The sequence below is a fragment of the Lissotriton vulgaris genome, chromosome 8 (genome assembly GCF_964263255.1).
Source record: "Lissotriton vulgaris chromosome 8, aLisVul1.2, whole genome shotgun sequence".
Taxonomy (NCBI): Eukaryota; Metazoa; Chordata; class Amphibia; order Caudata; family Salamandridae; genus Lissotriton; species Lissotriton vulgaris.
The window spans coordinates 235,919,817-235,947,726 of record NC_141696.1 but is presented as its reverse complement, the minus strand read 5'-3'; the positions used below and the strand labels follow the sequence as shown (position 1 = coordinate 235,947,726).

The window sequence follows — 27,910 nt, the reverse complement described above, 5'->3', positions numbered from 1 at the left end:
CACAAAGGGGGTTGGACCCATGCAGTCACGGGGACCTGGGCGTTATGTAGTACATATAAAAGGGGGTCCCCGTAAGGATAGTGTATTGTGGGCATACACTGAAACAAAATTAACAAAGAAACAATTGAACAAACATAGGTAGCAATTTGGGATTTGATATACGTGATTTATTATCAAAACACAGCGTGATTGCTGATAACAATTAATGAATTAACTTATGCAAATTAACAAGCCCCAAGAGAAAGGGAAGGGAGGAAGTGCTCAGGGAGGTGAAAAAGAGTAAGGAATGTTACTAATAGTATTAAAAGGAAAAACATCCAAATTCAATGACAGTACAAATCAATTATAATACAAATGCCAAAAAATATTATTAAGGCAAAATTCCAAACATAGTCAGTACATCATATTCAACGGTCACAGCTGATTGCTTAATGGATCGGGGGTGTGCCGGAATCTCAAGAGAAGAAAGTCGACGTTTCGACCCCTTTAAGTAGGCTAGTTAAAGTCCTTAGGCGGGGTCTTCATCAGGACGACATACTGGAGAGGTGGGAGGGAAGGGGCAAATCAAGGGGTACGGCCCGGCTGGGCTCTGTACAAAATAAGGCCGCCACACCAAAGAGTCGTGGTCAGTCCAACAAGGTGGGAACATCAGCTTTAATTGCTGTTTTGTTGCCTGTCAAGTATATCTTTAGTACCAGGAATTAATTAATAAATATGGCGCTGCTTCGATCTCCAATAATCAAACGAAAATAAGGCGTGGTACCTATATATACTATTCAGTCAATCTCCGTCAGGCCAAAGGAGCGGAGTCGTAAACACACTGATTTAGGCAAAGCGAGGTTGCGCCAGCGGCGCTCGCGTGTTAGTTAAAGAGTCGAAGCGGGCAGCGCCGTCTCGGAACGCGGGGTTGGATCTCCAGCGTTTGTTTGTTAATCAGAGAAAGAAGCAGCGTGGTCTGTATCGGTGTGGTCATGAACTCCGCACCAGCCAGTGGCGCAACCTCGCTTTGCCTAAATCAGTGTGTTTACGACTCCGCTCCTTTGGCCTGACGGAGATTGACTGAATAGTATATATAGGTACCACGCCTTATTTTCGTTTGATTATTGGAGATCGAAGCAGCGCCATATTTATTAATTAATTCCTGGTACTAAAGATATACTTGACAGGCAACAAAACAGCAATTAAAGCTGATGTTCCCACCTTGTTGGACTGACCACGACTCTTTGGTGTGGCGGCCTTATTTTGTACAGAGCCCAGCCGGGCCGTACCCCATGATTTGCCCCTTCCCTCTCACCTCTCCAGTATGTCGTCCTGATGAAGACCCCGCCTAAGGACTTTAACTAGCCTACTTAAAGGGGTCGAAACGTCGACTTTCTTCTCTTGAGATTCCGGCACACCCCCGATCCATTAAGCAATCAGCTGTGACCGTTGAATATGATGTACTGACTATGTTTGGAATTTTGCCTTAATAATATTTTTTGGCATTTGTATTATAATTGATTTGTACTGTCATTGAATTTGGATGTTTTTCCTTTTAATACTATTAGTAACATTCCTTACTCTTTTTCACCTCCCTGAGCACTTCCTCCCTTCCCTTTCTCTTGGGGCTTGTTAATTTGCATAAGTTAATTCATTAATTGTTATCAGCAATCACGCGGTGTTTTGATAATAAATCACGTATATCAAATCCCAAATTGCTACCTATGTTTGTTCAATAAGAACAGAAATAGGCACAAAGTCTTGGGAGGTACAAGTACAAACTGCGGTAATCCAGACTTTGGAAACGATTGGAAGATACAGAAAGTCAAAAAGTTGCACAATGGTGTAGGAAAGAAATTCAAAATAGTGACCTAAAATGGGCAAAAGCTTGTAGGGAAAGAATGGTGCAGGTTTGTGAAAGTCTAAAGGTGGAGGTCAACCAGGAAACGCAACAATTAGTCTGTACTAAGAATGAGCTGAAATTTAATGCGAAGGAAGTATCCAGAAAGACTGATATGGGCTATCTGGCAAAGAAACAATCTGTATAATTTATGATGAACTCTTGGTCAAATGATAACTGGTTTCCCTACTTAGATATCCTACCAAATCGCTGTTATAGGCAGGAGATATTAAGGTTGCGGATTGGGATCTATCCATGGTTAATAAATAAAGATCTTAAATCAAAAATGTTAGATCATAAAGGGTGCCGCAGGTGAAACCTGGGCACCAAAGGAGACCTTGTGCATACCCTTCTTGACTGCCTAACATTACTAGAACAGCGGAAACTGTGGCTGCGCCCAATATTTTTAAAACACGATATAAGAACAAGGGCGCAGGCGGCCAACCTCCTATCAGAAATGCCCACAATTGACATTGCTATTGCCCTAGGAAAATACATAAAGGCGGTCCAGAGCCTTCTAAGAAGCCAGGAGTAATTTGTACGATTTTATGAATTTTAAACCAATGAACTATATACCTTATCTAAAGAAAATGAAAGTTTTATTATAAGTGCCATTTTATTGGTGTTGGTTTGTAATGTATAAGGGTGTGTAAGAGTTTTTAACTGGTACGCACTGCCTCCCCCCAGGCAGGCTGAGACCTGTGCGAGATTGGCCTGGTAGGCCCATTGAAATTGTAATATGCACTTTATGATGTCAGACAGCGCCCTCCGGGCTGTTTGATACTGCATAATGCCTTCCAATAGTTGGACTAACCTGATCTCCCCAGGCTATTGAGCACCATCCACATATCCTAAAACCTCTGTAGTATCCAGTACAGTCTATCCTGTGCTTTATGACTTTATGACCTTGATTCGATGCAGCATGTACTTTGTTAACTATACAGCTTTCCGAGACATCAGCAGGGCTCGACAAATCCGAAAAATTGTACTAGTCCTGCAGGTCTAGTACCATGGAAAATCCCCTCGACCTGACTGCAACCCACTTGACCTCCGTCTCTGAAAACAGAGCAAAAGTGACAAGATAACAAGATTTAAAGGCATCTTTATTGCTCATTCCCTTTATGAGCAATAAAAGTGCCTTTAAATCATGTTATCTTGTCACTTTTGCTCTGTTTTCAAAGACAGGGGACAAAAGTTAGTTTGACTTCCTACTCGCCAGAAAGGGCGAGTAGGACCTAAAAATAGCTCGTCCTGATCCATTCTCCCTCGCAAATGCGAGCGGGCGAGTGGATTTGTCGAGCCCTGATCAGGATCGGCTTTCGGGTGACCATTGTCCTTAGATTAAAGGTTTGCTAAAGTTGCATTTGCATAAATGGCGCCATGGCGCAAATTTCTCAATTCAGCAATTTTGCCATGAGGTGCTTCTAATTTAAACCATTTTGCATTTTATTCTTTGGACTAAAAGTTGTTCAGGCAATACTTTACTAGAATGGTGCTTATTTTCGCGAAAGTTTACCTATCGCACCATGATTTTATTATTGATCGGGAAAAGATGTAATGACTAAATACTTTTGATGTACTGAATTGATAGATGTATGCTTTGAATTGATCAATAGTGATATCATTGACTCTGTTCTGTTTCAATCAATTTGTTTTGCCAGTTGTTACGTTTTTAAATAACTAGGAACAATAAAACTTACCTTACTGAATAGTTTACAAACTTACAGGTGCGCTAGTTTATGTAACAAATATTTATGTTGATTTCAGTATAAAAGACATTTTGACCTAGAATAGTCAGGCGAGGCTAAGCTACTGCGTTGTTCTGTCAGATCAGTTCCTTAGACCGGTTTTGTTGGAATGTATTTGTCAGCCATTCCTCTGTTGACTAACTTCCCATCAATTCCAAAGCTGCTCCTTAAGCAAACTTTGTGCATAACTGTACATGACATTGATCAGCAGCCTCTTCTGTACTCTGTGCATTCAGTAGTACTGTCCCCATATTCATAGTATGTGTTGCCTGTTGTATCCATTTTATGAAAATTAAATTTGTTTATTATTCCTTTATTATGACACAATGTGCAGTTTTGTTTAGGCTCACGTTTATGGCCTATCTAGGAAAGAGCGATGCTGCACCATTCTCCTTAATTCCAGTTGGTTCTAGTGGTTTCTTATTCTTGTAGGTAGTGAGTTCCAGGGTTTAGCACCTTGAACAGAGAAAGGGGAACCATCTAATCGTTTTTATTAAAAAGGTGGGATGATTGGTTACGGTTCTAATCTAGGTCATGATGTCCTTGGCAGAGAATATATTTTGAACTGTATTTGTAAGTCTTGATCCATGCTATTAATGCATAGAACCTTTGAACTGAGATCTTGTGACTGTATATCTATGAAGTGCTTCTGATGCAGTAAAAATATAGATAAAAAATCCTTTATTCGGTTACATAACCATCACATGTAGTACATGCAACAATTTAGCTTCATTCAATATTCATAATACACAAATATACTCTCATAAAACGTAACTCCAGCAGAAAAAGTGCAGTGCCATTCCACTACAGCTGTTTTTGTCGGAATATCAAGGTAGTACCTCAAATAAATAGTCCTATATCTGCATGTATAATTTGTCAATTAAAACTAATCCTAGTTTCCAAAAATATATAAAATTCTTGATAATTTATAAAATATAATATTGTAAAAAGTGCTTTAAAATGGGTCTGGCCACCAGATACTAACTGTATAAATCACAATTTACCTAAGACTAATATGATTAAAATGCTTCCTACAGGACTGCCCATGTATTATTAACCTACAAATGTTACAATAATTTCTGAAGCTAATCCCGCTTTATCCAGATATTGAATAAAAACTGTCTCACGGAAAAGACAACCGGGACAGATGTGTCGGTCGCCAAGATTCGTTTTGCCTCACTAAAGTATGGTACTTCCAAGGTCCAGCAGATCGCACGCAACCATTTTCTAAGCACACCACGGTATTCAGGGCAGACAAACATAATATGGTCAAGAGTCTCAGAATTCATGCCACAAGCTGGACATGTGTCAGGCGAGGAAATATTCCAGATTTTGCTGAACAATCAAAGGTCCTCAGCTATGCCCTCTGCCCCCACTCTCACCGCACAGCCACGTTCAGCAGCTCGTGTAGGCCGCTCCCTCCAATTAGTGACCACGGGGCATCCGATACCATCAAGGTGAAACTCCATCACAGCAAGCGCCCGAGGGGACCTCAGCACTGAGAATGGCGGCACCCCTCACTGATCTGTGGCGAGATCATGTCAGTTGGTATGGGACCGTATGGAGCGGCTCTAAATTGTGGCCTCTGTGATCGGCACTCAAGCCATGACCCCGACGAACAAAGTTCTGCCTCTCCTGCCGTACAGGTGTCGTAGCATTACACTGGGCCCAAATTTCCTTTCTCAACTATGGTGTTATTGTTTAACTAAATTACTTCAACCCTCTATCTACCAGGTTCAACCTTTTGGTCCTCCAATGGATCTTGTTCTGTGCTGATAGGGACTGGAATATTAGGAGAATGGACAATTCTCCAATGAGGACCATGAATGGGATAGTTGTCATCATCAATATACTCTTATAACCACAAATCTTTGAACTATTATTTTCTTAAAACCCATATGTTTTACCCTCAATGTAATAATGGACCATTATCAGAATTTAGTTAAATCTTTAAGTTTAGTTTTTCAAAGTTTGGGATTAATGGCTGCTAGATTTGGCATCATTTGGCGTGTTTCCTGAGTTTTTTGCTGTCTCCCCTCACAGTGTTTTACTCTGTTTTTGCTGGCGTAGTGTTTCTGCATACGTTTCGCACTGCTGATCAGTGGTAAAGTGCAAGTGCTCTTGTGGTAGAGGATGTTATGGATTGGTGTTCCCATGATTGGATGGTTGGTTTTCTTGTCAGCCCCTAGTACAGTGCACTGAGTGAGCCAGGGCCTGTGAATCAAATGCTCCGCGTGGGCCTGTAGGACAGATTGTGCCACCCACGTGAGTAGCCCGGAAAAGGTACCTCAGACCTGCCATTGCAGAGTCTGCGAGCAGTTTGTAACTGTCATGTCAAATTAGCCCGTGCACACACGGGCCAGTCCATAACCTTCCCTTTTCTTACATGTCAGGCACCCCTAAGGTAGGCCCGAGGTACTCTGTGGGCAGGGTGCAGTGTATGTGAAAGGTAGGACATGCCCTGGTACGTGTGGCATGTCCTGATAGTGAATTAAAGCCCATTTCGTTTTTCACCATTGTAAGGCTACCTGTTCCCCAGAGGACAGAATGGGAAGTCTGTTTATAACATCTTATAAACATAACAGGCCCTGAGAACTAGGTAGAAAAATAAAATTTAGTATGCCTGAACTCAGAATCTAAAGATGCATCTTTTAGTGAAGGTGACCTTTACATTCTGTGTTTGAAAATACCCCTTTTAGAAAGTAGGTATTTTCTTTCTCATTCATCCTGTGTGCTTCTGCTGAAATCTGGATTGCCTGTCTGGGTTTTGGACGACAGATGGCTAGGAAGCAGGAGTGGCTTCCGATAGTCTAGGTAGGTCGGGAAAGGGCTGAATAGACCTGGACTGCGATGGGGGAAGAGGGAGGAGATTTCCTTGTACCTCAAAGGACCTGGACTGCCTCTGACAATGCTGTCTCTACCTCCTGCCAGAATATCACATCAGAGAAGGCAGAACTGGTTCTGGCTGGTTCTGGCTGGACACAGACACCCTCTGCCTAGAGGATCAAAGGATTTTTGGATACAAATACTGTGGCCCAGACCCCTGAACTTTAGAACTCATCTGGATCAAGAAGACTGTCAAGAAGAAGAGCTGAAGAAGCGGTGAGGAGGAACGACCGCTTTGCTGAGTGCTTTGCTGGGCTGACCTGCAGTGGCTGCTTCTGTCTTGGGCAGTGAAAGACCTGGACTAGACTTACTGCAACCTAATTTGTGAGTCTCTCTAAGGGCTCGAGGTAGAGCTTGCCCTCTGTTCACGAAGTCTCAGGAAACGCAAATACTTCAAGCTCTTCTGCCCGCAGCACTGGGGACTGTGTGTTTTGTGCTGCAACCAAGGAAAAGTAACTCGAGGAAGTCTATGACGCCGCTGCCGACTCAGTGTCCTGACGGCACCAAAAAAGGGCACTGCGAACCTGGTCTCACCGATGACACCTGCTGACGCCGCCATCGAGCCGCTGCTCGCACCGCAACCTGTGGGCACACCAATCTGCACCGCCTCACTTCACGCCGAAGCCTTGGCACCGCATAGAGCACAGCCCAAATGCCGCACTGCCGCCCTGGTCACACCGGCGCCACCTGCTGACGCCGCCACTGAGCCGTTGCTCGCACCGCGACCTGTGCGCACCACACTTCACACGGCCTTGCTTCATGACAACGCCTTGGCCTCGCCAACGACGACGCTCCATGCCGAAATAGACGCCGCTGCTTGCACCGTGATTCGAGGGCACCGCTCGTAAAGTTTGAGGGTTCTCAACGTGAACAGCCTCAAAACCCCACTTCGAGAGGTCCGAAGTTAGCATGCTCTTGCATGCTCTTGGCAACAGATAATAGGGTGGAAGAGGGAATGAGTTTCTCCCTGACCTCCTTTCTGCCTAGGAAGGTGAAGGGTCAGTGGAAGGTGTGATCCTCTCCCCTACACTGACCGCAGAGCGACTGCCACCAGTTGTCGGGACAGTTTACCCCACTGTTCTCCCTGACCCCCTGTGTTACTCACTGGTATACCCATGACGTGGACACCGGTCACAGCCCGCCTGTGAAGAACAAGATTTACAGGTTGACTGACCGGGTCAAGGCCATCATCAAAGAGGAGGTCTCTAAGATGTTGGCGTTCGGGGTGCTCGAGCCTTCCAGCAGTCCGTTGGCCAGCCCAGTGGTCTTGGTCCCAAAGGCTGCTGCACCACTCCAGAACTGCGGATTTGTGTGGACTACAGTGGGCTCAATGCCGTCACCAGGACTGACGCACACCCCATCTCCATAGCTGATGAGCTCATTGATCGGTTGGGAGCTGCCAAGTTCCTCAGCACATTTGATTTAACGTCTGGGTACTGGCAGATTGCCTTAACCGATGGGGCAAAGTAGGGGTCAGCCTTTTCAACCCCAGAAGGACATTACCAGTTCCGGGTGATGCCCTTTGGGTTGAAGAATGCCCCTGCCACCTTTCATAGGTTGGTCTACTAGGTGTTGGCTGGGCTGGAGGATTTCAGTGCCGCTTACCTGGATGACATTGCAGTGTTCAGTTCCAGCTAGGAAGAACACTTGCAGCACTTCAGTGAAGTGTTGAAGGCGCTGCAGAGGGCAGGCCTCACGATCAAGGCCAGTAAGTGCCAGATCCGGCACGGTTCTGTTGTGTACTTGAGACACCAGGTAGGAAGCACCCAGGTGGCGCCCCTACAACCCAAGATTGACACCATTCTGGCTTGGGAGGCCCCCAAGACCCTGACAGAGGTGAGGGCCTTTTTAGGACTCACCGGGTACTACTGGAGATTCGTTAAGGGTTATGGCACCATTGTTGCCCCCTTAACAGAGCTGACTTCCAAGAAAGTGATCTGGACTGAGTCCTGCCAGAAGGCTTTTAATGCCCTGAAGGCAGCCATGTGCACGGCACCCGTGCTCAAGGCACCCGACTTCTCCAAGGAATTTGTTGTGCAGACTGACGCTTCAGAGCATGGTGTGGGAGCGGTGCTCTCACAGCTGAATGAAGAGGGCCTAGACCAGCCTGTAGACTTCCTTAGCAGGAGACTACTCCCCAGGGAACTGAGGTGGAGTGCCACAGAAAGGGAAGCTTTCGCTGTGGTCTGGGCAATGAAGAAGCTGAGGCCCTACCTGTTTGGGACTCACTTCCGGGTTCAGACAGACCACAACCCCTCAGGTGGTTAGTGCAAATGAGGGGCGGGAATCCAAAACTGCTGAGGTGGTCCATCTCCCTACAGGGATTGGACTTTAGGGTAGAACACCGTCCTGGTACAGAACATGCCAGTGCAGATGGTCTGTCCAGGTTCTTCTGCCTTAGTCAAGGGAACTCCCAGGACGTTAGGTAGTTCTCCCTACTTTCAGCTGGAGGGGACATGTGTTAGATTTGGCATCTTTTTGAGTCTTTCCCCGAGTTTTTTTGCTTTCTGCCCTCCCGGTTTTACTCTGTTTTTGCTGGTGTAGTGTTTCTGTGTACTTTTCGCACTGCTGATCAGTGGTAAAGTGCAAGTGCTCCTGTAGTAAAGTATGTTATAGATTGGTGTTCCCATGATTGGATGTTTGGTTTTCTTGTCAGCCCCTAGTAAAGTGCACTGCGTGTGCCAGGGCCTGTGAATCAAATGATACGCGTGGGCATGCAGCACGGATTGTGCCTCCCACGTGAGTAGCCCAGAAAAGGTACCTCAGTCCTGCCATTGCAGAGTCTGCGCGCAGTGTAACTGTCATGTCGACTTGGCCCGTGCACACTGGCCAGTCCCTAAACTTCCCTTTTCTTACATGTCAGGCACACCTTAGGTAGGCCCAAGGTACCCCTGTGTGCAGGTTGCAGTGTATGTGAAAGGTACGACCTGCCATGGTGTGTGTGGCAAGTCCTGATAGTGAATTAAAGCCCATTTTGTTTTTCACTATTGTAAGGCTGCCTGTTCCCCATAGGACAGAATGGAAAGTCTGTTTATAACATCTTATAAACATAACTGGCCCTGGGAACTAGGTAGGAAAATAATATTTAGTATGTCTGAACTCAGAATCTAAAGATGCATCTTTTAGTAAAGGTTATTTTTTTTTTTACATTCTGTGTTTGAAAATACCTCTTTTAGAAAGTAGGTATTTTCTTGCTCAGTCATCTCGTGTGCCTCTGCTTGAATGTGGATTGCCTGTCTGGGTTTTGGACGACAGATGACTAGGAAGCGGGAGTGGCTCCTGATAGTCTAGGTAGGTCAGGAAAGGCTGAATAGACTTGGGCTACGATTGGGGAAGAGGGAGGAGATTTCCTTGCACCTCAAAGGGCCTGGTCTGCCTCTGACAATGTCTCCTGCCAGGATATCACACCAGAGAAGGCAGAACTGGTTCTGGCTGGGCAAAGACACCCTTTGGCTAGAGGATCAAAGGATTTTTGGATACAAATACTAGGGCCCAGACCCCTGAACTTTAGAACTCATCTGGATCAAGACTGCCAAGAAGAGCCGGAGAAGCTGTGAGGAGGAACGACTGCTTTGCTGAGTGCTTTGCTGGGCTGACCTGCAGTGACTGCTTCTGTCTTGGACAGTGAAGGGCCTAGACTGGACTTACTGCAACCTAATTTGTGAGTCTCTCCAATGGCTTGAGGTAGAGCTTGCCCCCTGTTCACGAAGTCTCAGGAACTGCAAAGACTTCAAGCTCTTCTGCCCGCAGCATTGGGGACTGTGTGTTTTGTGCTGCAATTGAGGAAAAGTAACTCAACGTCGTTGACGCTGCTGCCAACTCTGTGTCCTGACGGCACCGCAGAGGGCACCGCCGCAACGCCCCACTGCGACCATGGTCTCATCGACGGCACCTGCTGATACCGCCACCGAACCGTTGCTCGCACCGCGACCTGTAGGCACCGCAGTCCATGCTGCCTCGCTTCAAGGCGACGCCTTGGCCACAATGACGCTCCACTCCGAAATCGGCGCCGCTGTTTGCACCGTGGTTCGAGGGCACCACTCGTAAATTTACAAGACGCACGGCCCTCATCCAGAACCGCAGCCTTGGCCTACCGACGACAGCACGTCAGCAACTACAACGCTGTTACTTGCACCGTGACCTGCCAGCACCTTGACGAGCACCGCCTTCACCTCACACCGTGCCCCTGGTCTCACCGACGACGCCGTCTAACGCCGCCACTGAGCCGCTGCTCGCACAGCGGCCTGAGGGGCACTGCTGCACTTCACACCCCAGCACCTGTCGCCTGCCGATGCCAGCACTCCTGATCCCAACAGAAAGGAGCTCAACCTGCAAAGCGAGTGACTTCAAGGGCCTCAGCGCCTTGCATCTCTAACAGGTACTGTTTGCAGGTCTTCCTGACACCTTAACTGTTTGGATTTGTTTGCTCACGACCCCGTGATAGCCCCGGACCTAGCTATTGACATCAAGGAACTGTTATTAAAGCGCATTTTGATAACAGTAGATTTTTAAGTACTGTATTGTGGATTTTTATCGTTTTTGGTCTTGTATATAAAAATATTGGATATTTTTATAAAAGTGGTGTGGTGTCCTTTTGTAGTGCTTCTACTGTATTACTGTTGGTTATGTGCACACGCTTTACACACGACCTCTAAGATAAGCCTGGCTGCTCGTGCCAATCTACCAAGAGGGTGAGCAGGGGTTATTTTAGGAGTAACTCCCTTATCCTGACTGGGAAGAACGGTCCCTATTTGGACAAAGGTGCATGCACTTGCCAACTAGAGACCCCCATTTCTAACAATGACATTAGCATTTAAATTATTATAACATTCAGCACCAATATCAGATTAAATATGGTTTAGTAATGTGACATCCAGCTTTTTAATTTCACCTCATCCGAGACCGATCAGGGGGCAACCCAAGGTGTGAGTTGATTAAGGAGTATAAGGCAATCATATGAGTCTCATACACACAGCTTAGGAAGTTCAGCAAAGTTCAGAGTAACCAGTTCTGGTTGGTCAAGTCTGCAATAACAAAGTCACAGCAGCATATCATGAAACCCTTCAGCCAAAATGTTCAGTTTCAGCACCAGCACACCTGTCGGTAGCAAGTTGCAGTGTAATAATAGCAGTGCATAAATAGCAGAAACGTTGCATGTCCAAGATCGAGCCTATTCAAGATTGGGTGCCGCCACATCAGTCCAAAAATCAGAGCAATTATACTCCATTTGTTTCCGGGGTGACACCTCTTGGCATCACCACAAATGTCAGACCATTCTGTCCTATTGGTCAGTCTTGATTGGATGAGGGTGATGTAGCGGGTAAAACGAATACAATCTGGAAAAATTAAGTAAATCTGTTACGTAGCTTCCTTATGTCATGTAAGCATAGTCGTATGAACAATGAGACATTTCAGAGAGAGAGAAAAAACGCTATGATTCATCAAATACCCCTTTTCCAAGCAGCTGTTCTTGTGTATTACAAATATTGTTGCAATCTTACTTGATGTACAGAAGATGTCAAAGGAAACATTTAAGAGTTGGAATACAAATTGTAACTTTCCTGAATATTCTCACTGGCTTCATAATATTCAGTTCACGTTGAAAAAGAGCAAGAAATGAGGCCTTCATGAAATACAGCTAATACATGATAAGTTATGAGTTATAAATCTTGCATTTATAATAAACTGCCATTATTGATTTGATTTACCCCTTCCGTGCTCGTGACGGAACCACTCCGTCACGAGCCATGGACGCGCTGTGCTAATGACTGAGTGGTTCCGTCACGGCGGGCCACCCCGCCTACGCGGCATCAATTCCACGCCTGTGCGGCGGTTTAATTGAGCGGGCGGGCCGTGACGGAACCACTCCGTCATTAGCACAGCACGCCCATGGCTGGTGACTGAGTGTTTCCTTCACAAGCATGGCAGCCCCGCGCGGCCCCGCTTTCCCCCTAGCGCCGCGGCGGAATTACCGCCGCGGCCAAGGGGTTAAAAAGTAAATGCATTAAAAAATATTTCAATCAAATCATGATTAATTCATTTAAGTGTAAGGTACTCCTACATTTTTTTTGTCAATGTTACACATATAGATAAAATACATAGAAAACTCTTTACGTGAATGTTATTCAAAGCTCATATATGTTTAAAAAGTATGTTAAAGGAAGTTTCATGAAAATAGCTTTAACAAAACCTGTGTAGCACCTATTTTTATTTTGTCATTTTCGGTGCACACGTTATAATGGTGTCTTATTCTTTCACATGTAAATTAATCTATTTTGCATAAAATGTCTTGTTTTTAATATCACATTATCAAGTCATAAGATCAGTCATTAATAGTTGGTAATAACCACATCTATTGGGGTTGAGCATAAAATATAACATAGACTAATCTCCCATCTGCATGCTTTTACGATGCAGTGGATGAATCAAACTCTCATATCAGTTTCAAAAATGTGGAAATCCGAGCACGCATTTGTCATCATTTGCGTAAACTTTATCATAATCATGTCTTTGGTTATAGATGTTGTTAAGTGTAATCTCTGTTCTATCACTGGTACACCCAGACCAATCCAGTTTTGTGCTGCAAAGGATCATAGCAGTTAATTTGAGACAGTTGTATCTTGTTGGCGGGCTCTACGCAAGGGACATGTCTTCCCATGGATACTTAAATCAAAATGGAGAAAGTCTTTGATTGCTTTTACTTGAAATACCCGATGAACATGTGCTGGAATTGGTAGACCCAAGTCCTTTGGCACTTACATGGGAAACTGCCTCATTTAAATAGTTGGATGTTGGCGTGTGCCATACAGAGGCAGACCCAATAGCGGTCAACATTTTTAAGACAAGTTTCGACTTGTGACATCAAGGAACAAGTTGCCTCTCATAGCATTGGGCAGATTTACCATTGCCAAATGATAGCGCTACCAAGATTCCTCTACATTTTCACAACTTGGTCACTAAGCCTACCCAGACCCTTCTAATATCCGTAGCCCCATTTAGCTTCAAACTGACTTCCCTGGAAACCCACACAGTACAGAAAGCAGATTAAAGAATGCTGTGACATTCTAGGAATGTCCTAAAGGCATAATACAAAGCCTCTGGCTCTGGGTTTAAATGAATTAAAAGCAGTGATTCTGTGAAGCTATTAACTCTAGAATCATTATGTTGGTGCATCTACCAAGATATTCTTCAGACTTAGTCTGTGTATGAGGTTCATGTTCGAATGTCTGAGTTCCAATTTTGGTTCCTGCCGCCTGTAATATCTATTGTCTCAGTGTTTGTTTTCAATTACTTGCTTTAGCAACTCAATTGTCACACATTCAGATTTTGTATATCTGGGTGCAGCACGTGTCCTGCTAATTCTGACCACATTTTGCCCTGAAAAGCGTAAAGGACCCCATTGTAACTGTTTCTACTACATATTGTAATTCCCCATTGACCCATAATACATGCTCTTGATAACTTATGTGGCTCCCCTGACTCGTATGTATTGTGCAGGAGAATGTGTTGGCGTGTATTTGGTCAAGTATCATGTAGCAGCCTCAACTTGTGCAAGCTCTACCCATGAATATAACATTTTAAAAGGATCACCTGGACTTGCTGTGACTACCGGAATCAGTTAGCTCGCAGTAGCAATAAACTTGAATGATGTCAAGTAATTATTTATTTATTTGACAGTCTTATAGTTCAGCTACCTGAGGGGTTTCCCGGCCCAGTATAGAGGCAGATAACGGTGACCCAACAGACAGCTAGAAAAGCCAAGCCTTTAGATTCCATTAGTTAATGGACACCTATCTTTCACCCATATTTGTATTTTCTCAACCCCAGTTTCAGCAGATTCAGAATGTAATTCAAAGCTCAGTTGAATTATGGGGTAACTCTTTTAAAAGTTGAGGCTAAGAAATCCGTCTTCAACCGAATCAGGAATTCCTATCCGAACCAAGGGAGGAAATATTGCACTGACATCTCTGTATCAGTAATAATTGATAAGCATTTGTGTGTGGCTCCTAAACACTGGCATAAACCAACTTACCAGCTAGAGCTGAAGAACAGATAAGTTGAGGTTCATAAATCTCTGTCCACTTGCCTGGAGAAAGTGTGTGCTAGACATATAACAAAACTTGCCAAAGACTGTCGGGCATTTTATGTATGGTTATGAGTTCTGACACCTTTTGCCTCTTCGTGCAAATACCACAAAAAAGCCACTAATTTATTTTAAGGGTTTATTGTTAGCCAGTTTTAGCGCAGAATACATTGAGGGGTTTAATCTAAGAAATCGAAAAAATTGTAACCCAAGCACAGAATGAAAATTATGATAAATCAATATAGCACATTTTTCATTTTGAGGATCCTCACATGCATTATTTTTGGAACAAAGCTATACCGGTTATGAAGGTTCATTGCTAAATATAGTCATCATTCATTTGTATCTTGACTTTATTTATTTTCCAGTCCCCTAACCTCGCTAAGAGAAGAGGTGTAATTCTGGCTCTGTGTAAGAATTGTTAATCAGAAAATAGCCTTTGTGTAGTTTGTGAGGGCCCGCCCTATTCTCTGCTTCTCCTGAAATTGTAGTCCCACTCTTTCAGAGAGGGTTGCTATTGGCAGAATTTTACCACTCAAATTATTTATTTTCAGAAAAAATAACCTTGTGACGTATAGTGTCAGCCGGGAGGAATTATCTGATGATTCACTTATGTATTAATATTAAAGCCATTATGGTTTCTACTAAACATCAACGGTTTAAATGAGTATATGAGTTTGAAGCATGCTATTGGGATGCACTATAAATGTGACACACATCGGTGTGTGGTAATAAACATAATTGCTTCAACTATTGAGAACAATTAATGTCCTATATGTTTTGAGGCCTGTATGAGCAAATAAGCAAATGTACAACATGGGATGGGAGGAGGGGGCCCTATTCGGATGCAGGAAACTTTCCTAAAAGGATCTATTCTCCATTCCTCGTGCATCACCACTTGGAAGTTACTGTTGCCATTTGTCAAAGTTTGGGCCTACTGTGAACTATTCTTGTCACCGTCGCCTTGCCATTTGACACCCCCGTCCCTTCTCACCTATCATGTTTGCCAGCCAAGTGCTTGTGCCGATCTCCTTGCCAAGCTCCCTAATGTTGCTTGATCAACAGACCTGCCATCTAAAAGAAATACCTTGATCTATCTGATCCAACAGGCTAAACGTCCATATCAAATGGACCATTCTTGGGAAAACATTTTAAGAGTGCAGTATATGCTCATCTTTCCAACTTTACAAAACATTATGGCTTACTGTCAGACCAACCGTCTGGTCTCAGACCAGCCAGAGGCACAGAATCGGCCATCGTATCCATCGATCTTAAAGTCACAGTGGACAAAAATGAAGTAGCTGCCTTATTACGTCTGGATTTGTCTGCTGTATTTGACACTGTCCTCTACCACGTGATACTGCAAAGAATTCTCAATATCTGAATCCATGAAAATGCTTTAAAATGGATGTTCTTATAATCTAATATTGTATAAATGTCATGTCGCTTTTATGGTTTTCACATGGTATGAACTGAATAAAGTTTAACGAATCAAATTGTTTCTTATTTCACAGATAAAGTGTAGGCTTCCTACCCCCTTTCACATGACACCGTGGAGTTCCTCAGGGGTCCATAATATCCCCTGTATTATTCAACATCTACCTAATCCCCTTACCAAATCTAATTAAATCATACAAACTCTCCTGTTACAACTATATAGATGAAACCCAAATAATTTTTAAATTTGGATAGCCCAAAGACATCTACAATTCAAAACTAGATGAATGCCTTTGTGCCATAAACACATGGATGATGAATAACCATCTAAATCTTAATACCGCAAAGACCAAGATTATGATATGCAAAAAATGGCAAAACTTCCAGCCCTACCACCTTAGGACTTAAGGAACTTGAATCCTCCAGACAACATCAAGAGAAGTTAGAAAACATACGAGTAACCAGGGATTCAGACTTATCCTTGACACCCCATGCAAACAACATCTCAAAGAGTGCCTTCTACACAGTGAAAACACTGTTACATCTTTCCACAAGTTGCATACCTACATAACTGCAAGTCTTCTTCCTGCTCGTAATCTCCTAGCTTGACTATGCCAATTGCCTATACCATGGTGCACCTACATCCAGTGTACGCAAAACACAATTCATCCAAAATAATCCAACAAGCTGTCTTCCCCGCCTTCACTAAAGATAATGCGTGACTCCACTTCTGCAATTGCTCCACAAGTGACCTATAGCTACAAGGGCAATTTTCAAGGCACTCAGCATTGTCTACAAAGCCTCCCAGGGAAAAGGACCGCTAGACCTACAAGTTAAATTCAAGCAATATAGACCAAACAGAACACTTCTGTCTAGAATTGCACCACTTCTCATCATACCACCTTACCATAAGATATCTGTAGGAGGTACAGCTTTCTCAGTACAAGCAGCCAAGGTCTGGAACTCGCTACCAGATAGCATTACGAGCCCCCAGGAGCATATACACTTCTGAATACAGTTGAAAACGTAGCTATTTCCTACATAACTGTACCACCTGCTTCCCGGCAACAAGCCCAAAACACAGTTGCACCCTTAACCCGTTTGCTTCTTCTGTCGGCCAAATGCGCACGTCTGTTGGCCGACGCGGCCCCGCCCGCTTAATAGAACGCTCCACACCGGCGCAGAATGTTCAAAGCAGCAAACGGGTTAAGTGGAATTCTAAGCCTACAACCCACAAATTGTAAACAACTCAACCAGCAAACTGATTTCATTATGCAAATAAGCTTAAAAAGGCTGATCTATGGGCACCAATCCATTTAATAATGTCCCTTAAGCAAAGCGGGCTCCATATCCCACTGGTAGTTGCAGCGGTTCTGACACTTTCAAATCCATTTCCACCAAGTCCACATATCTTGTGCCGAACACTTAAATGGATGCCTATGTCATGAGCTTGTGGTGCTCACTCCTTGCTTAAGGGGCATTACTAAATGGTTTGGTGCCCATCACTGAGACTGGCACCTTTGGGAACATTACCAATTGTCAAGTGTGGCAACACAAGGGCGTATGAACTGACATAGTCATAATGAAGGGCGAATTCCAATACTTGGCGTGTTGAATTATATGGTGTGTCCTGCACTCATTGTGAGTAAATTCTCAACTGATGGTGTTAAACTATTTGGGACATATGTGGTAGTCAGCACTCTGCAATGGCGACTTGATAAACTGACCATTTCAAAAGGGAGTCCTCGCTTTGTGTTTATTAACAAACTCCTACTTAATGAGGGCGAGTTGACAGTGTTCAATGAAGCTGACATGAGTAAGGTGGCAATGCAGAAACGAAGAGATTTGGTGGAACATTAATGTGTGAGCCCCACAAGCTCACAACGCAGTCACCCGTTTAAGTGTTTGGCACGAGATTTGTGGACATTTGTTGGGGTAGTAAGCACGTTTGGCGAAGGAAAACGGGACATTGATTTATTGCACAACCCGCTGCATCCCACGTACGAGACGGGATTCACCATAGAGACCTTTCCCAAATGAGCTTCTCTCTTTGTTGGATATTTATCATCTATATACCCCTTACTACCCCTATGTGGGGCGCAGAAACGCTTGCCAACAGGATATATATATATATATCTATATATATATATATATATATATCCCGTCCCGACGTTGTCCGGGTATGAATTGCTGCCGGCCAGTAGTATATTGTTTTGTAGGATTTCGTTTTGATAGCATTTCTTATCTGTGAAACGCTCCGATATACAGTGCACTGCTGATGCGCTTAAGAGTGCGCGTTCAGTAGTGTGTGAACTCGAGTTTCCCTACTTTATTTTTCCTTGCAATATTATATAGCGCAAACTCGACAACATGGCATGAGCACAATTTAAATTACAGAAGAACACATTCATTTGTGGTAGGCACGGGGAGACAAAGCGATTTGCCTGGAATCACAGGTTGTTGAGCTGATGCCGAGATTCGAACGTAGCTCCCCCAGCTCTAAAGTTCGCAATTCTAGAACTTGTGGCGGGAGGTGTGTCTAAAAGTGTATGTCGGTGCTGGCCATCAATGAGAGAGACCTGTGCATTTTTCAAATGGGTGGTGAAAAATATGAGTATGTTGCTGGAGATATGGGCCGCCGTGCCACCAATGTACTCACCGGGGAGGGTAAACACCCATTATTCCGCAACTTTCTTTCCGCATACCATCACTCCGCATACTTTCATTACGAAAGTACCATGACTCCGCAATGCCAGTATAACGCATGGCATTACATTTTATATGCTTTTACCACGCATATATTTTACAACGAAATTCGTTGTAAATGCATGAATGGTAAGAGCATGTTTGTTTTTTTATGTTTGGATAAGGTAAGTATGGGTATAAGGGTATATGTTTTGGGGTGTTTGGGTATTTTAAAGGTTCAGATATAGTTTTGGGTTATGGGGTACAGGGGTAGTTTTAGGGTTTAGGGATAGGTACAATGGGTGCAGAATGTTGCAGCCAGGATGCTGGCGGGTGCCTCAAGAAGATCTTCGGCTAGACCGGTCTTGAGAGCACTTCACTGGCTGCCAATACGCGAAAGAGTAATCTTTAAATCACTCTGCATCACCCATAAGGCGCTTCAGGGTAAAGGTCCTCCTGTCCTCAGGAGCCTGATCTGCCCCTATAAATCATCTCGGGCTCTTCGGTCGGACTTCGGAAACCTAGCCAAGGTTCCCAGAGTCAGGAAGGTACGTACAGGAGGTCGCCGCTTTTCTGTAATACTGCAAAAAACGGGAACTCTCTCCCCAGTCTGATTCGTACAGAACCCTGTTATCTCAAGTTTCGAAAGGCCCTTAAAACATTTCTTTTCCCCAAGGACACCTAATTATCGGTACCCTTTTCAGTTTTTTCTCTGTTCTATTTTGTTAGCGCTGGGACGCTCTTGGGCAGCCATGCGCTTTATAAATCAAATTTCATTTCATTTCATTCATTTCATTTCATTCATAGGTTTTGGGGTACAGGGGTATTTTTAGGGTTCAGGGCTAGGTTTGGGTTTTGGGGTATAGGGGTATTTTTAGGGTTCAGGGGTAGGTTTGGGTTTTGGGGTACAGGGGTATTTTAAGGGTTCAGGGCTAGGTTTGGGTTTTGGAGTACAGGGGTATTTTTAGGGTCTAAAGCTAGGTTTGGGTATAGGGGTATTTTTAGGGTTCAGGGGTAGGTTTGGGTTTTGGGGTACAGGGTTATTTTTAGGGTTCAGGGCTAGGTTTGGGTTTTGGGGTACAGGGGTACTTTTAGGATTCAGGGGTAGGTTTGGGTTTTGGGGTATAGGGGTATTTTAAGGGTTCAGGGCTAGGTTTGGGTTTTGGGGTACAGGAATATTATAGGGTTCAGGGGTAGGTTTGGGTTTTGGGGTATAGTGGTATTTTTAGGGTTCAGGGCTAGGTTTGGGTTTTGGGGTACAGGGGTATTTTTAGGGTTCATCGGTAGGTTTGGGTTTTGAGGTACAGGGGTATTTATAGGGTTCAGGGCTAGGTTTGGGTTTTGGGGAACAGGGGTATTTTTAGGGTTTAGGGACACGTTTGGGTTTTGGGGTACAGGGTATATTTATAGGGTTAAGATGGGTTAGTGTTTAAGGGTGTTGGTATTTCAAGGAGTAAGGGTGGGTAATGATTATGGGTTGCAGAGGTATTTAAAGGGAGCAGGGTGGGATTAGCACACAATATGAGACATGGCATGAAGGGCGGAACGTACCACACTCCCCCAGCGTTTGTCACACCCCCAGCGCACGCCCACAGCACAACGCAGACACGCCCACAAGGGAACTACTTTGCTGGCACGGTTCTTTTACCTTTTAAATGTATATGGTGGGCGTCTGCATAGCCTATGTGCTTCTGCTGCAACTGTCCTTTCCAACGCTGTATTGGGTGTTGTGATTGGTGCTGTGGTTTCTGAGATTACCTGCCTCAAAGGTTTGGGCTCTCTCTTTATTATGTATGGATATAGATATATATATATATATATATATATATATACATATTTAAGTATTAGGTGGTAAAGGTAAATATCTATAATATATATTTACCGGCATGTTGAAGACTGCTTGTTAAAGGCTGCATTAAGCTGCAAGAATGAAGTTGGGAGTTAAATAACATCATCTACCTGGAATCTGGCAGTCTATTTCTGTTCAGGGCACAGATCAGTTGGAAACCCATTTGGGACTTTAGTGTCACAGTTCTTGTAATGAAGACCGATGTAGCAGTCCATCTGCGCGAACTTCTCAGCCCACAGTGTCTACCAAACATTGGGGACCATATGTGTAATGACTTCTTGTTGCCAAGAGTGGTGGGTGCACAAATTAAGCCACACGTAAGAGACTCAAGGGCTTCACCACTTGGAACTAGACCTCCGACTTGGGGACAACCAAAACTTCAGACTTTGGTTTTCTCTGGAACCATAACTGCCTCAATAATAGTTCAACTCGTTCTCCTTGGAGATCTTCTTTAGCCACTATCGTCACAGCAAAAAGGGGCTTTGGGAATCTAAGCTTAGCCCCAGTGAGTACACTAACCATCAAAGTTTCTGTTTCTAGGAATTTATTTTGTACACTCTTATGCTGAGTCTCTTCAATGTCCAGATGAAGTAAATGGTATTGTCTGAACTGGGCCATTATTTATCCAACTTTGGAGGCCAAGATGAGAAGTCTAGACCAATCCCACCCCCCGACCCACGTTTCCTTATTTAATGGTTAAAACCTAGCCAGAAGTTGTCTAGTTCAATACTTGTAACTCAATGTATTCTGGGAACTTACTTTGCGAGGTGTCAGCCTGTAGCACAGAACAGGTTGATAAGTGAGTTTCACTAAACAGGAGAAGGCTATGCATCATAATAGGAAGGGTGTGGAATCTTTTTTCCACGTATCATTTAACTCCAGTTTCAAAGAGGGGCTCAAAATAACTGGTAAATGCAAGCTGTCTTGGCAACCATGGTCCACGGACAGCTTGCGGGGCAACCCCTATCTTATGCATATGCTCCAATATTGATATGCTTAGTTCGTAACAGGTAGTGCAGAACTCGCACTCAAGACACATGCATACTTTACACATGCTTATAGGTAAGAGACTCCAGTTATGGTGTTGAGGACTGACCTTTACCAAGGCAGTTTACTCACATGGGTGCGATATAAGGGCCTGTACCACTTGTGTTCCCTTACTTTTGTGTATGGGTTTTTCATCTGGGATTAAATGACTATTCAGATGGTGATGTATTTAATGTGACAACTCGCATGAAGATCATCTGGGCTGAATCTCTAAAGTAAAGTTCTTTTTGTATTAATGTACATATTTGATCTGTATCTTGAGTTTTATAAACTGGTAGTTATAAGCATTCACAGTCTAGCGTTATGGGTACGTTTTATTTGAAGGCCAACAGCTCTTTCTAGGTTTTTAGATTATGGGATTTTCTAAGCTTGTGTGACCATTTGTTTGCTAAGTCATCCCTCCAAGGCCATAAGCCTTTAGATGGCATCTACTATTGTTCTGCTTAAGGTAACATTTATCTCTGTATGCAAACATTATTATCCTCTTCAGTATTATGCACAATGTAGTTTAGTTAATTTATGTATGTATTATATCACCTTGGACCGAAGTGATGTTTCTTTTGCCTCCATATAAAGTACTACATTTATTCATGAGAACAACTGTTTTTCTTCAAAAGTGCTTGTAGAAGAAACATCTCAAAACCCTGAATATGGCCAAGAAGCGTACCAAAAGCAGAGTTTCTCAAGCTAGTGACCCTACAGATATTTTGGGTGAGTTTTGTATTTTATTTTGTTCAATCCTTTAAAACCTTTGGTGTCATTATTTTGATCAAGCAACATCTTTAAAATGCTGAACTTGATTGCTTGGCTGTGTACGTCTTGTTTCATCTGTGTTCTTCATTGTGAACCATAAGACTTTACTTATTTTCTACTACAAACCTCGCTGCAGATATTGGATGGTTCTCTGCACATTATGAGTTATATCTCAAACATTCGATGGCCTTCATTTCCGTCAACAATGAAATCGGCTTGCTGTTCATCCGCACATATGAATCGCAGTAGAGAGTTTATTGAATTTGTTATATATTTTGCTCAGGGAAGTCCCACTCCATCCAGTTTGAGAACTGCAAGACTCCCACCCAATGACAATACTTTCTGGTATGCCTAAAGGCTTTATCTTTCCATTACTTATGTCCTCCTTCTTTGCTCTTGAACCTCTATATTAAGTTGTTGAACTTTTCGGGGACAGCGCAAGGCCTTTTTATACCACACTATGTAGCACTTCTTAGACGTAACTAATCCTCCTGATCTTTGGTTAAATAATGGAAGTCTGTTACTTCCTTTTTTAACTTGCTTTGAATTTCTTTTGTTAACAACACATACATATGCACACACTACACATACAATTAGTTACATGGCAGTAGCAAACATTATGCATTGGCATGCATTACCGAATGCACTAAGGTGATATGGAGAAAGATAGCCAGCATACACCTTGTTGTTGCTTATATTTAGTAGCCAAACTCTAGGTCACAAAACATTTTTACATGGTCGCATCTGACTTAAAGATAAGTTCAGTGTTGTTTATGATCATGTCATCTTAATATCTCAAGTAGTCTTTGAATTTCCTAGAACCCTCTTTGGACTGAGCAAATACTTTATAGCATTCTACCATGTCATTGCTGTATGTCAAGTTCCTTATGCTGCATGGAATCACTTTAATGCAGTTTGCCTCTTTGCTAAAAGAACTTGTAATACTGCTTAACTCTTCTGCAGTAAGTGTAAAAGGACCTAATTTATTAACGGCATACAAATGTTGTCCAGTGTCATATCGCTTACCAAGCGTTTAGAAGGTTGTTTACTAATTCATGGCAAAATATTTATAATTTGCCGCTGCTTAAAAGAAGCAGTAGTGTATCACAATCTGGGCTTCCTGAGATACATGAATGGTTAATATGTAAACTAGTGTCATATAGCTGTGCATGGGACTCCTTCACTGTAAATCCTAAAATGGTTCAGGTCAACACATTTTCGGTTTAACAAAGGCCACACTTGCTAACGCTCTGGCCTGCAGCGTTTTTAAGCCCATCAGAACATAATCTGGAATTGACAAGTGGTGAATACCGTACAAAGTGGAGTAGAAATGTGAGGGCAACCTGATAACCCTTAAGTACAGATTGTCATGTACCGAGTTGTGGTCTGACTATTTCTACATGCTGTCAGGTAGACATGATATTAAGAAAAACAAAGGTCCTCAGCAAAATGGAGTGACAAACTGGTATCATATAGACCACAATAGGCTGCTATATATTTTCCTTGCTCAGCCGGACAGGGAATTTATTATAAATCAATTCAAGTATTTTTTGGGGTAAATACATTTGGCAACAAACATTTCTTGCAGTAAGGCACAGTTCGGTACCGTACTGGAGAGGTAAGAATAGAGAGGAAGAAAGTGAAAAAATGAAAGGAAAGGTTCTTCAGGCCAAAAGGAGTGAGCGATCTGGGCACTGTTTAGAATAAGTATGAACAATGTTTCCCAGAGTAGTACATACAGACAAAAATGTACAATGGTCAACAGTATGTCTACTAAAAGGAGTCGACGTTTCGATCCCGTGCTCAAATTAAAATGGGATCATCTTCTGGACTTAACAGTATGATTGCCTGGTTAAACAATATATACGCCTGTTAGGGAAGAAAACGGGGGAAAAGAACACAAAGACAATACGTTGTAAGTTTCAAGAGATCAGCAAAGCCGCATTTATCATCATTCGGATTCGCAGTGATGAGGTGCCAGCAAGGGCGTGCTTTTATTTACAAAAAGGTTACAGTGATGTTTGGTGCATAATCACTGCTGTGATTTAAGCGGGGGTGTGGGATGGGAATTACTAGCTAGGGCCTCCGTGGATGTGAGGAGGGAGCCAGCGTGGCCAATTGCTGGATATGCCATTGGCAATTTTGAGGCTTCATGGGGGGCTTCCTGGCGCACCGAGTCGGCATCGGATGTTAAAATTAAGGAGGAAGTGAGAGTTTTAAGCTAACAGTAACGTGAAAATTCGGTGAAAACTATAAAGAGCCGGCAAGTAGGTGGTGCAAGAAGGTTCGACGGGTGAAAGCATACCTCCTAAGGGGATAAGTGAGGTCTCAGGGCGTACGCGAACACGGTGTGTTCAGAAGGGGCTGAGGAGCCCAGGTGGTGGAGCTCCTGGTAGGCAATGCGTATAATAACGCTGATGGCACTGAAATCCGAGACAAGGGTTACCGATACTGTGATGAACAAGTGCAAAAAATTGGTGGGAAATCACGCAAATTCATACCCAGGGTTCATAGCAGAAAAGGACTAGCTTTGTGTCCAGAGTGGACAGTCCTGGCTATGCCTGGGATGCCTTCTTGCTTAAAAAGCGGTCAGAAGATTAACGCGATCCGCTGAGGAGAGAGGTAGCATGGGTTAGTTGGGTAACTTGTACCGCGGGGATGGCCGAGCCTGCGGGCAACTCACTTACCAGTTCTTAGAACAACGTCTGAATGGTAGCTGGCCACGATGGGGCTGCACTCTGGTTGCGCGCCGTTTCGAGAGTCTAAGGTTTGCGGGAGCCATGATGGTATTGACTCTCGTTGTCATGTGATCACGTCACCTGGCCACGAGGCGAGGTATGTGCAAGGCACTGGGGACCTTCAATCTAGGCGGCGGCCATCTTGGAGTGGTAAAGGGATACTGAGAAAGCGGGTATCGTATTGTGCACATGAAGGAGTTACTGGGCTAGTGGGCTAAGAGCCGGTGAATATTTAATACCATTGTGGCGCAAGTGAGTGTGGTACGCTAAAAATGCTCATTCGATTGTGGGTGTTTTGGAGCACAGAGGAGCCAGGATGTCGATTAGTGAATTAAAGAACGACGCAGTGACTTGACGCAAGAGTGACATGGTAAATTGTGACATAACAAATTCCAACATTGCATTTGTAAAAAGGAAGAAACAGGACCATTTCTCTTAGAGACATTCTTGACTATGGCTGTGACTGGTCCATTTGCCATGTTAGTTCTTAAGCTGAAGCTAAATGGGGTTTTGCCCAGTTTTGCGCTCTAGCAAAGTTTTGGTCCTATAGAAGAGTTGTCCAGTCCTCACTTTTATTTAATCCGGTCTGGATGGTGTTGAACTGGATTATGGGCTTCAATTCTTCCCGATACAGGAGTTGAGCCAGGTTGCCACCTCTTTGTGGCAATTTGACGGCTTTGAGGATTGTCCACTTGATGTCATCTGCCGTGTGGTTCAGTTCTGAAAAATGTTCTACCAGAGGGGCATTAGGAGTACCACACCTGATGCGGCTCCTATGTTGGCAGATAGGAGTCTTTGCCTTTTGGGTTGTTTGGCCCACATACATTTTCGGGCAAGGGCAGAGTATTGCATAGATAACATTGCAGGTATTACAATTAGTCAAAGATTTCATTTCAACAGTAATGCCATTATGACTGAAATTGCGTGCCTCAATTGTGAAATCACAAACATTACAACAACCACATTTCACATGGCCCACCAGCGGTGGTAGTCCCCAATTAGATTCAATCGTTGTCTTTGGTGTGGGGGCCAGTAGGGCTGCTCTAATCAAGTTCTTGCGGAAGGCGAACAGAGGTCCTAGATTTAACTGTCTTTCACAATGAAGGCGAGCTGTTGACACGCCTGTACAGGAAGCCCACAGAACGTAACCCTCTCCTAAGCTACAACAGCAACCACCCTGGGGCTTTGAAAGATTCATTGCCCTATTCTCAATTCCTGAGGATAAGGCGCAATTGCTCTTCAAAAACTGACTACTTTAGGGAAGCCAATATCCTTGCAAATAAACTGAAAAGTCGTGGCTACCCCAGAAGGCTGGTTAAAACTGCATCCAAAAGGGCATGGTACTGCCCACGCGAGGTTCTATTAACACCAAAAACACGCGATAAGACTGAGAGGATAGCCTGTAGTACCACCTTCTCCCCAGTCTCAAACAAAATCAGAAAATCTATCCTAATGCACTGGCCAACAATAAATGCAGGTCTAATTAACCTAGAAAGACCTCTGTTCGCCTTCCGCAAGAGCAAGAACTTGAGAGACCACTTGATTAGAGCAGCCCTACCTCCCCCCACACCAAAGACAACGATTAAATCATATTGGGGACTACCACCGCTGGTGGGCCATGTGAAATGTGGTTGTTGCAATGTTTGTGATTTTACAATTGAGGCACGCAATTTCAGTCATAATGGCATTACTGTTGAAATGAAATCTTTGACTAATTGTAATACCTGCAATGTTATCTATGCAATACTCTGCCCTTGCCCGAAAATGTATGTGGGCCAAACAACCCAAAAGGCAAAGACTCGTATCTGCCATTATAGGAGCCGCATCAGGTGTGGTACACAAAGAGGTGGCAACCTGGCTCAATTTGCGTGATTTCCCACCAATTTTTTGCACTTGTTCATCACAGTATCGGTAACCCTTCTCTCTGATTTCAGTGCCATCAGCGTTATTATACGCATTGCCTACCAGGAGCTTCACCACCTGGGCTCCCCAGCCCCTTCAGAACACACTGTGTTCGCGTACGCCCTGAGACCTCACTTATCCCCTTAGGAGGTATGCTTTCACCCGTGGAACACTCTTGCACCACCTACTCGTCGGCTCTTTATAGTTTTCACCGAATTTTCACGTTACTGTTAGCTTAAAACGCTCACTTCCTCCTTAATTTTAACATCCGATGCCGACTCGGCGCGCCAGGAAGCCCCCCATGAAGCCTCAAAATTGCCAATGGCATATCCAGCAATTGGCCACGCTGGCTCCCTCCTCACATCCACGGAGGCCCTAGCTAGTAATTCCCATCCCACACCCCCGCTTAAATCACGGCAGTGATTATGCACCAAACATCACTGTAACCTTTTTGTAAATAAAAAGCACGCCCTTGCTGGCACCTCATCACTGCGAATCCGAATGATGATAAATGCGGCTTTGTGATCTCTTGAAACTTACAACGTATTGTCTTTGTGTTCTTTTCCCCTGTTTTCTTCCCTAAAAGGCGTATATATTGTTTAACCAGGCAATCATACTGTTAAGTCCTGAAGATGATCCCATTTTAATTTGAGCACGGGATCGAAACGTCCACTCCTTTTAGTAGACATACTGTTGACCATTGTACATTATTGTCTGTATGTACTACTCTGGGAAACATTGTTCATACCGATTCTAAACAGTGCCCAGATCGCTCACTCCTTTTTGCCTGAAGAACCTTTCCTTTCATTTTTTCATTTTCTTCCTCTCTATTCTTACCTCTCCAGTACGGTACAGGACTGTGCCTTACTGCAAGAAATGTTTGTTGCTAAATGTATTTACCCC

The 27,910-nt window shown here is 43.8% G+C and overlaps 1 protein-coding gene across 3 annotated transcripts in view; it reads left to right on the top strand.

Annotated features, from left to right (window-relative positions):
- Positions 1 to 27,910, top strand: part of USP16 (ubiquitin specific peptidase 16) — a 351,578-nt gene that overhangs the window by 37,091 nt on the left and 286,577 nt on the right. For all 3 annotated transcript variants that reach the window (XM_086934020.1, XM_086934021.1, XM_086934019.1), the window contains exon 2: positions 22,232 to 22,325. In XM_086934020.1, the coding sequence (XP_086790146.1) occupies positions 22,265 to 22,325 (61 nt within the window). In that variant the 5' untranslated portion in view covers positions 22,232 to 22,264. The remainder of the gene's footprint in view (positions 1 to 22,231; positions 22,326 to 27,910) is intronic.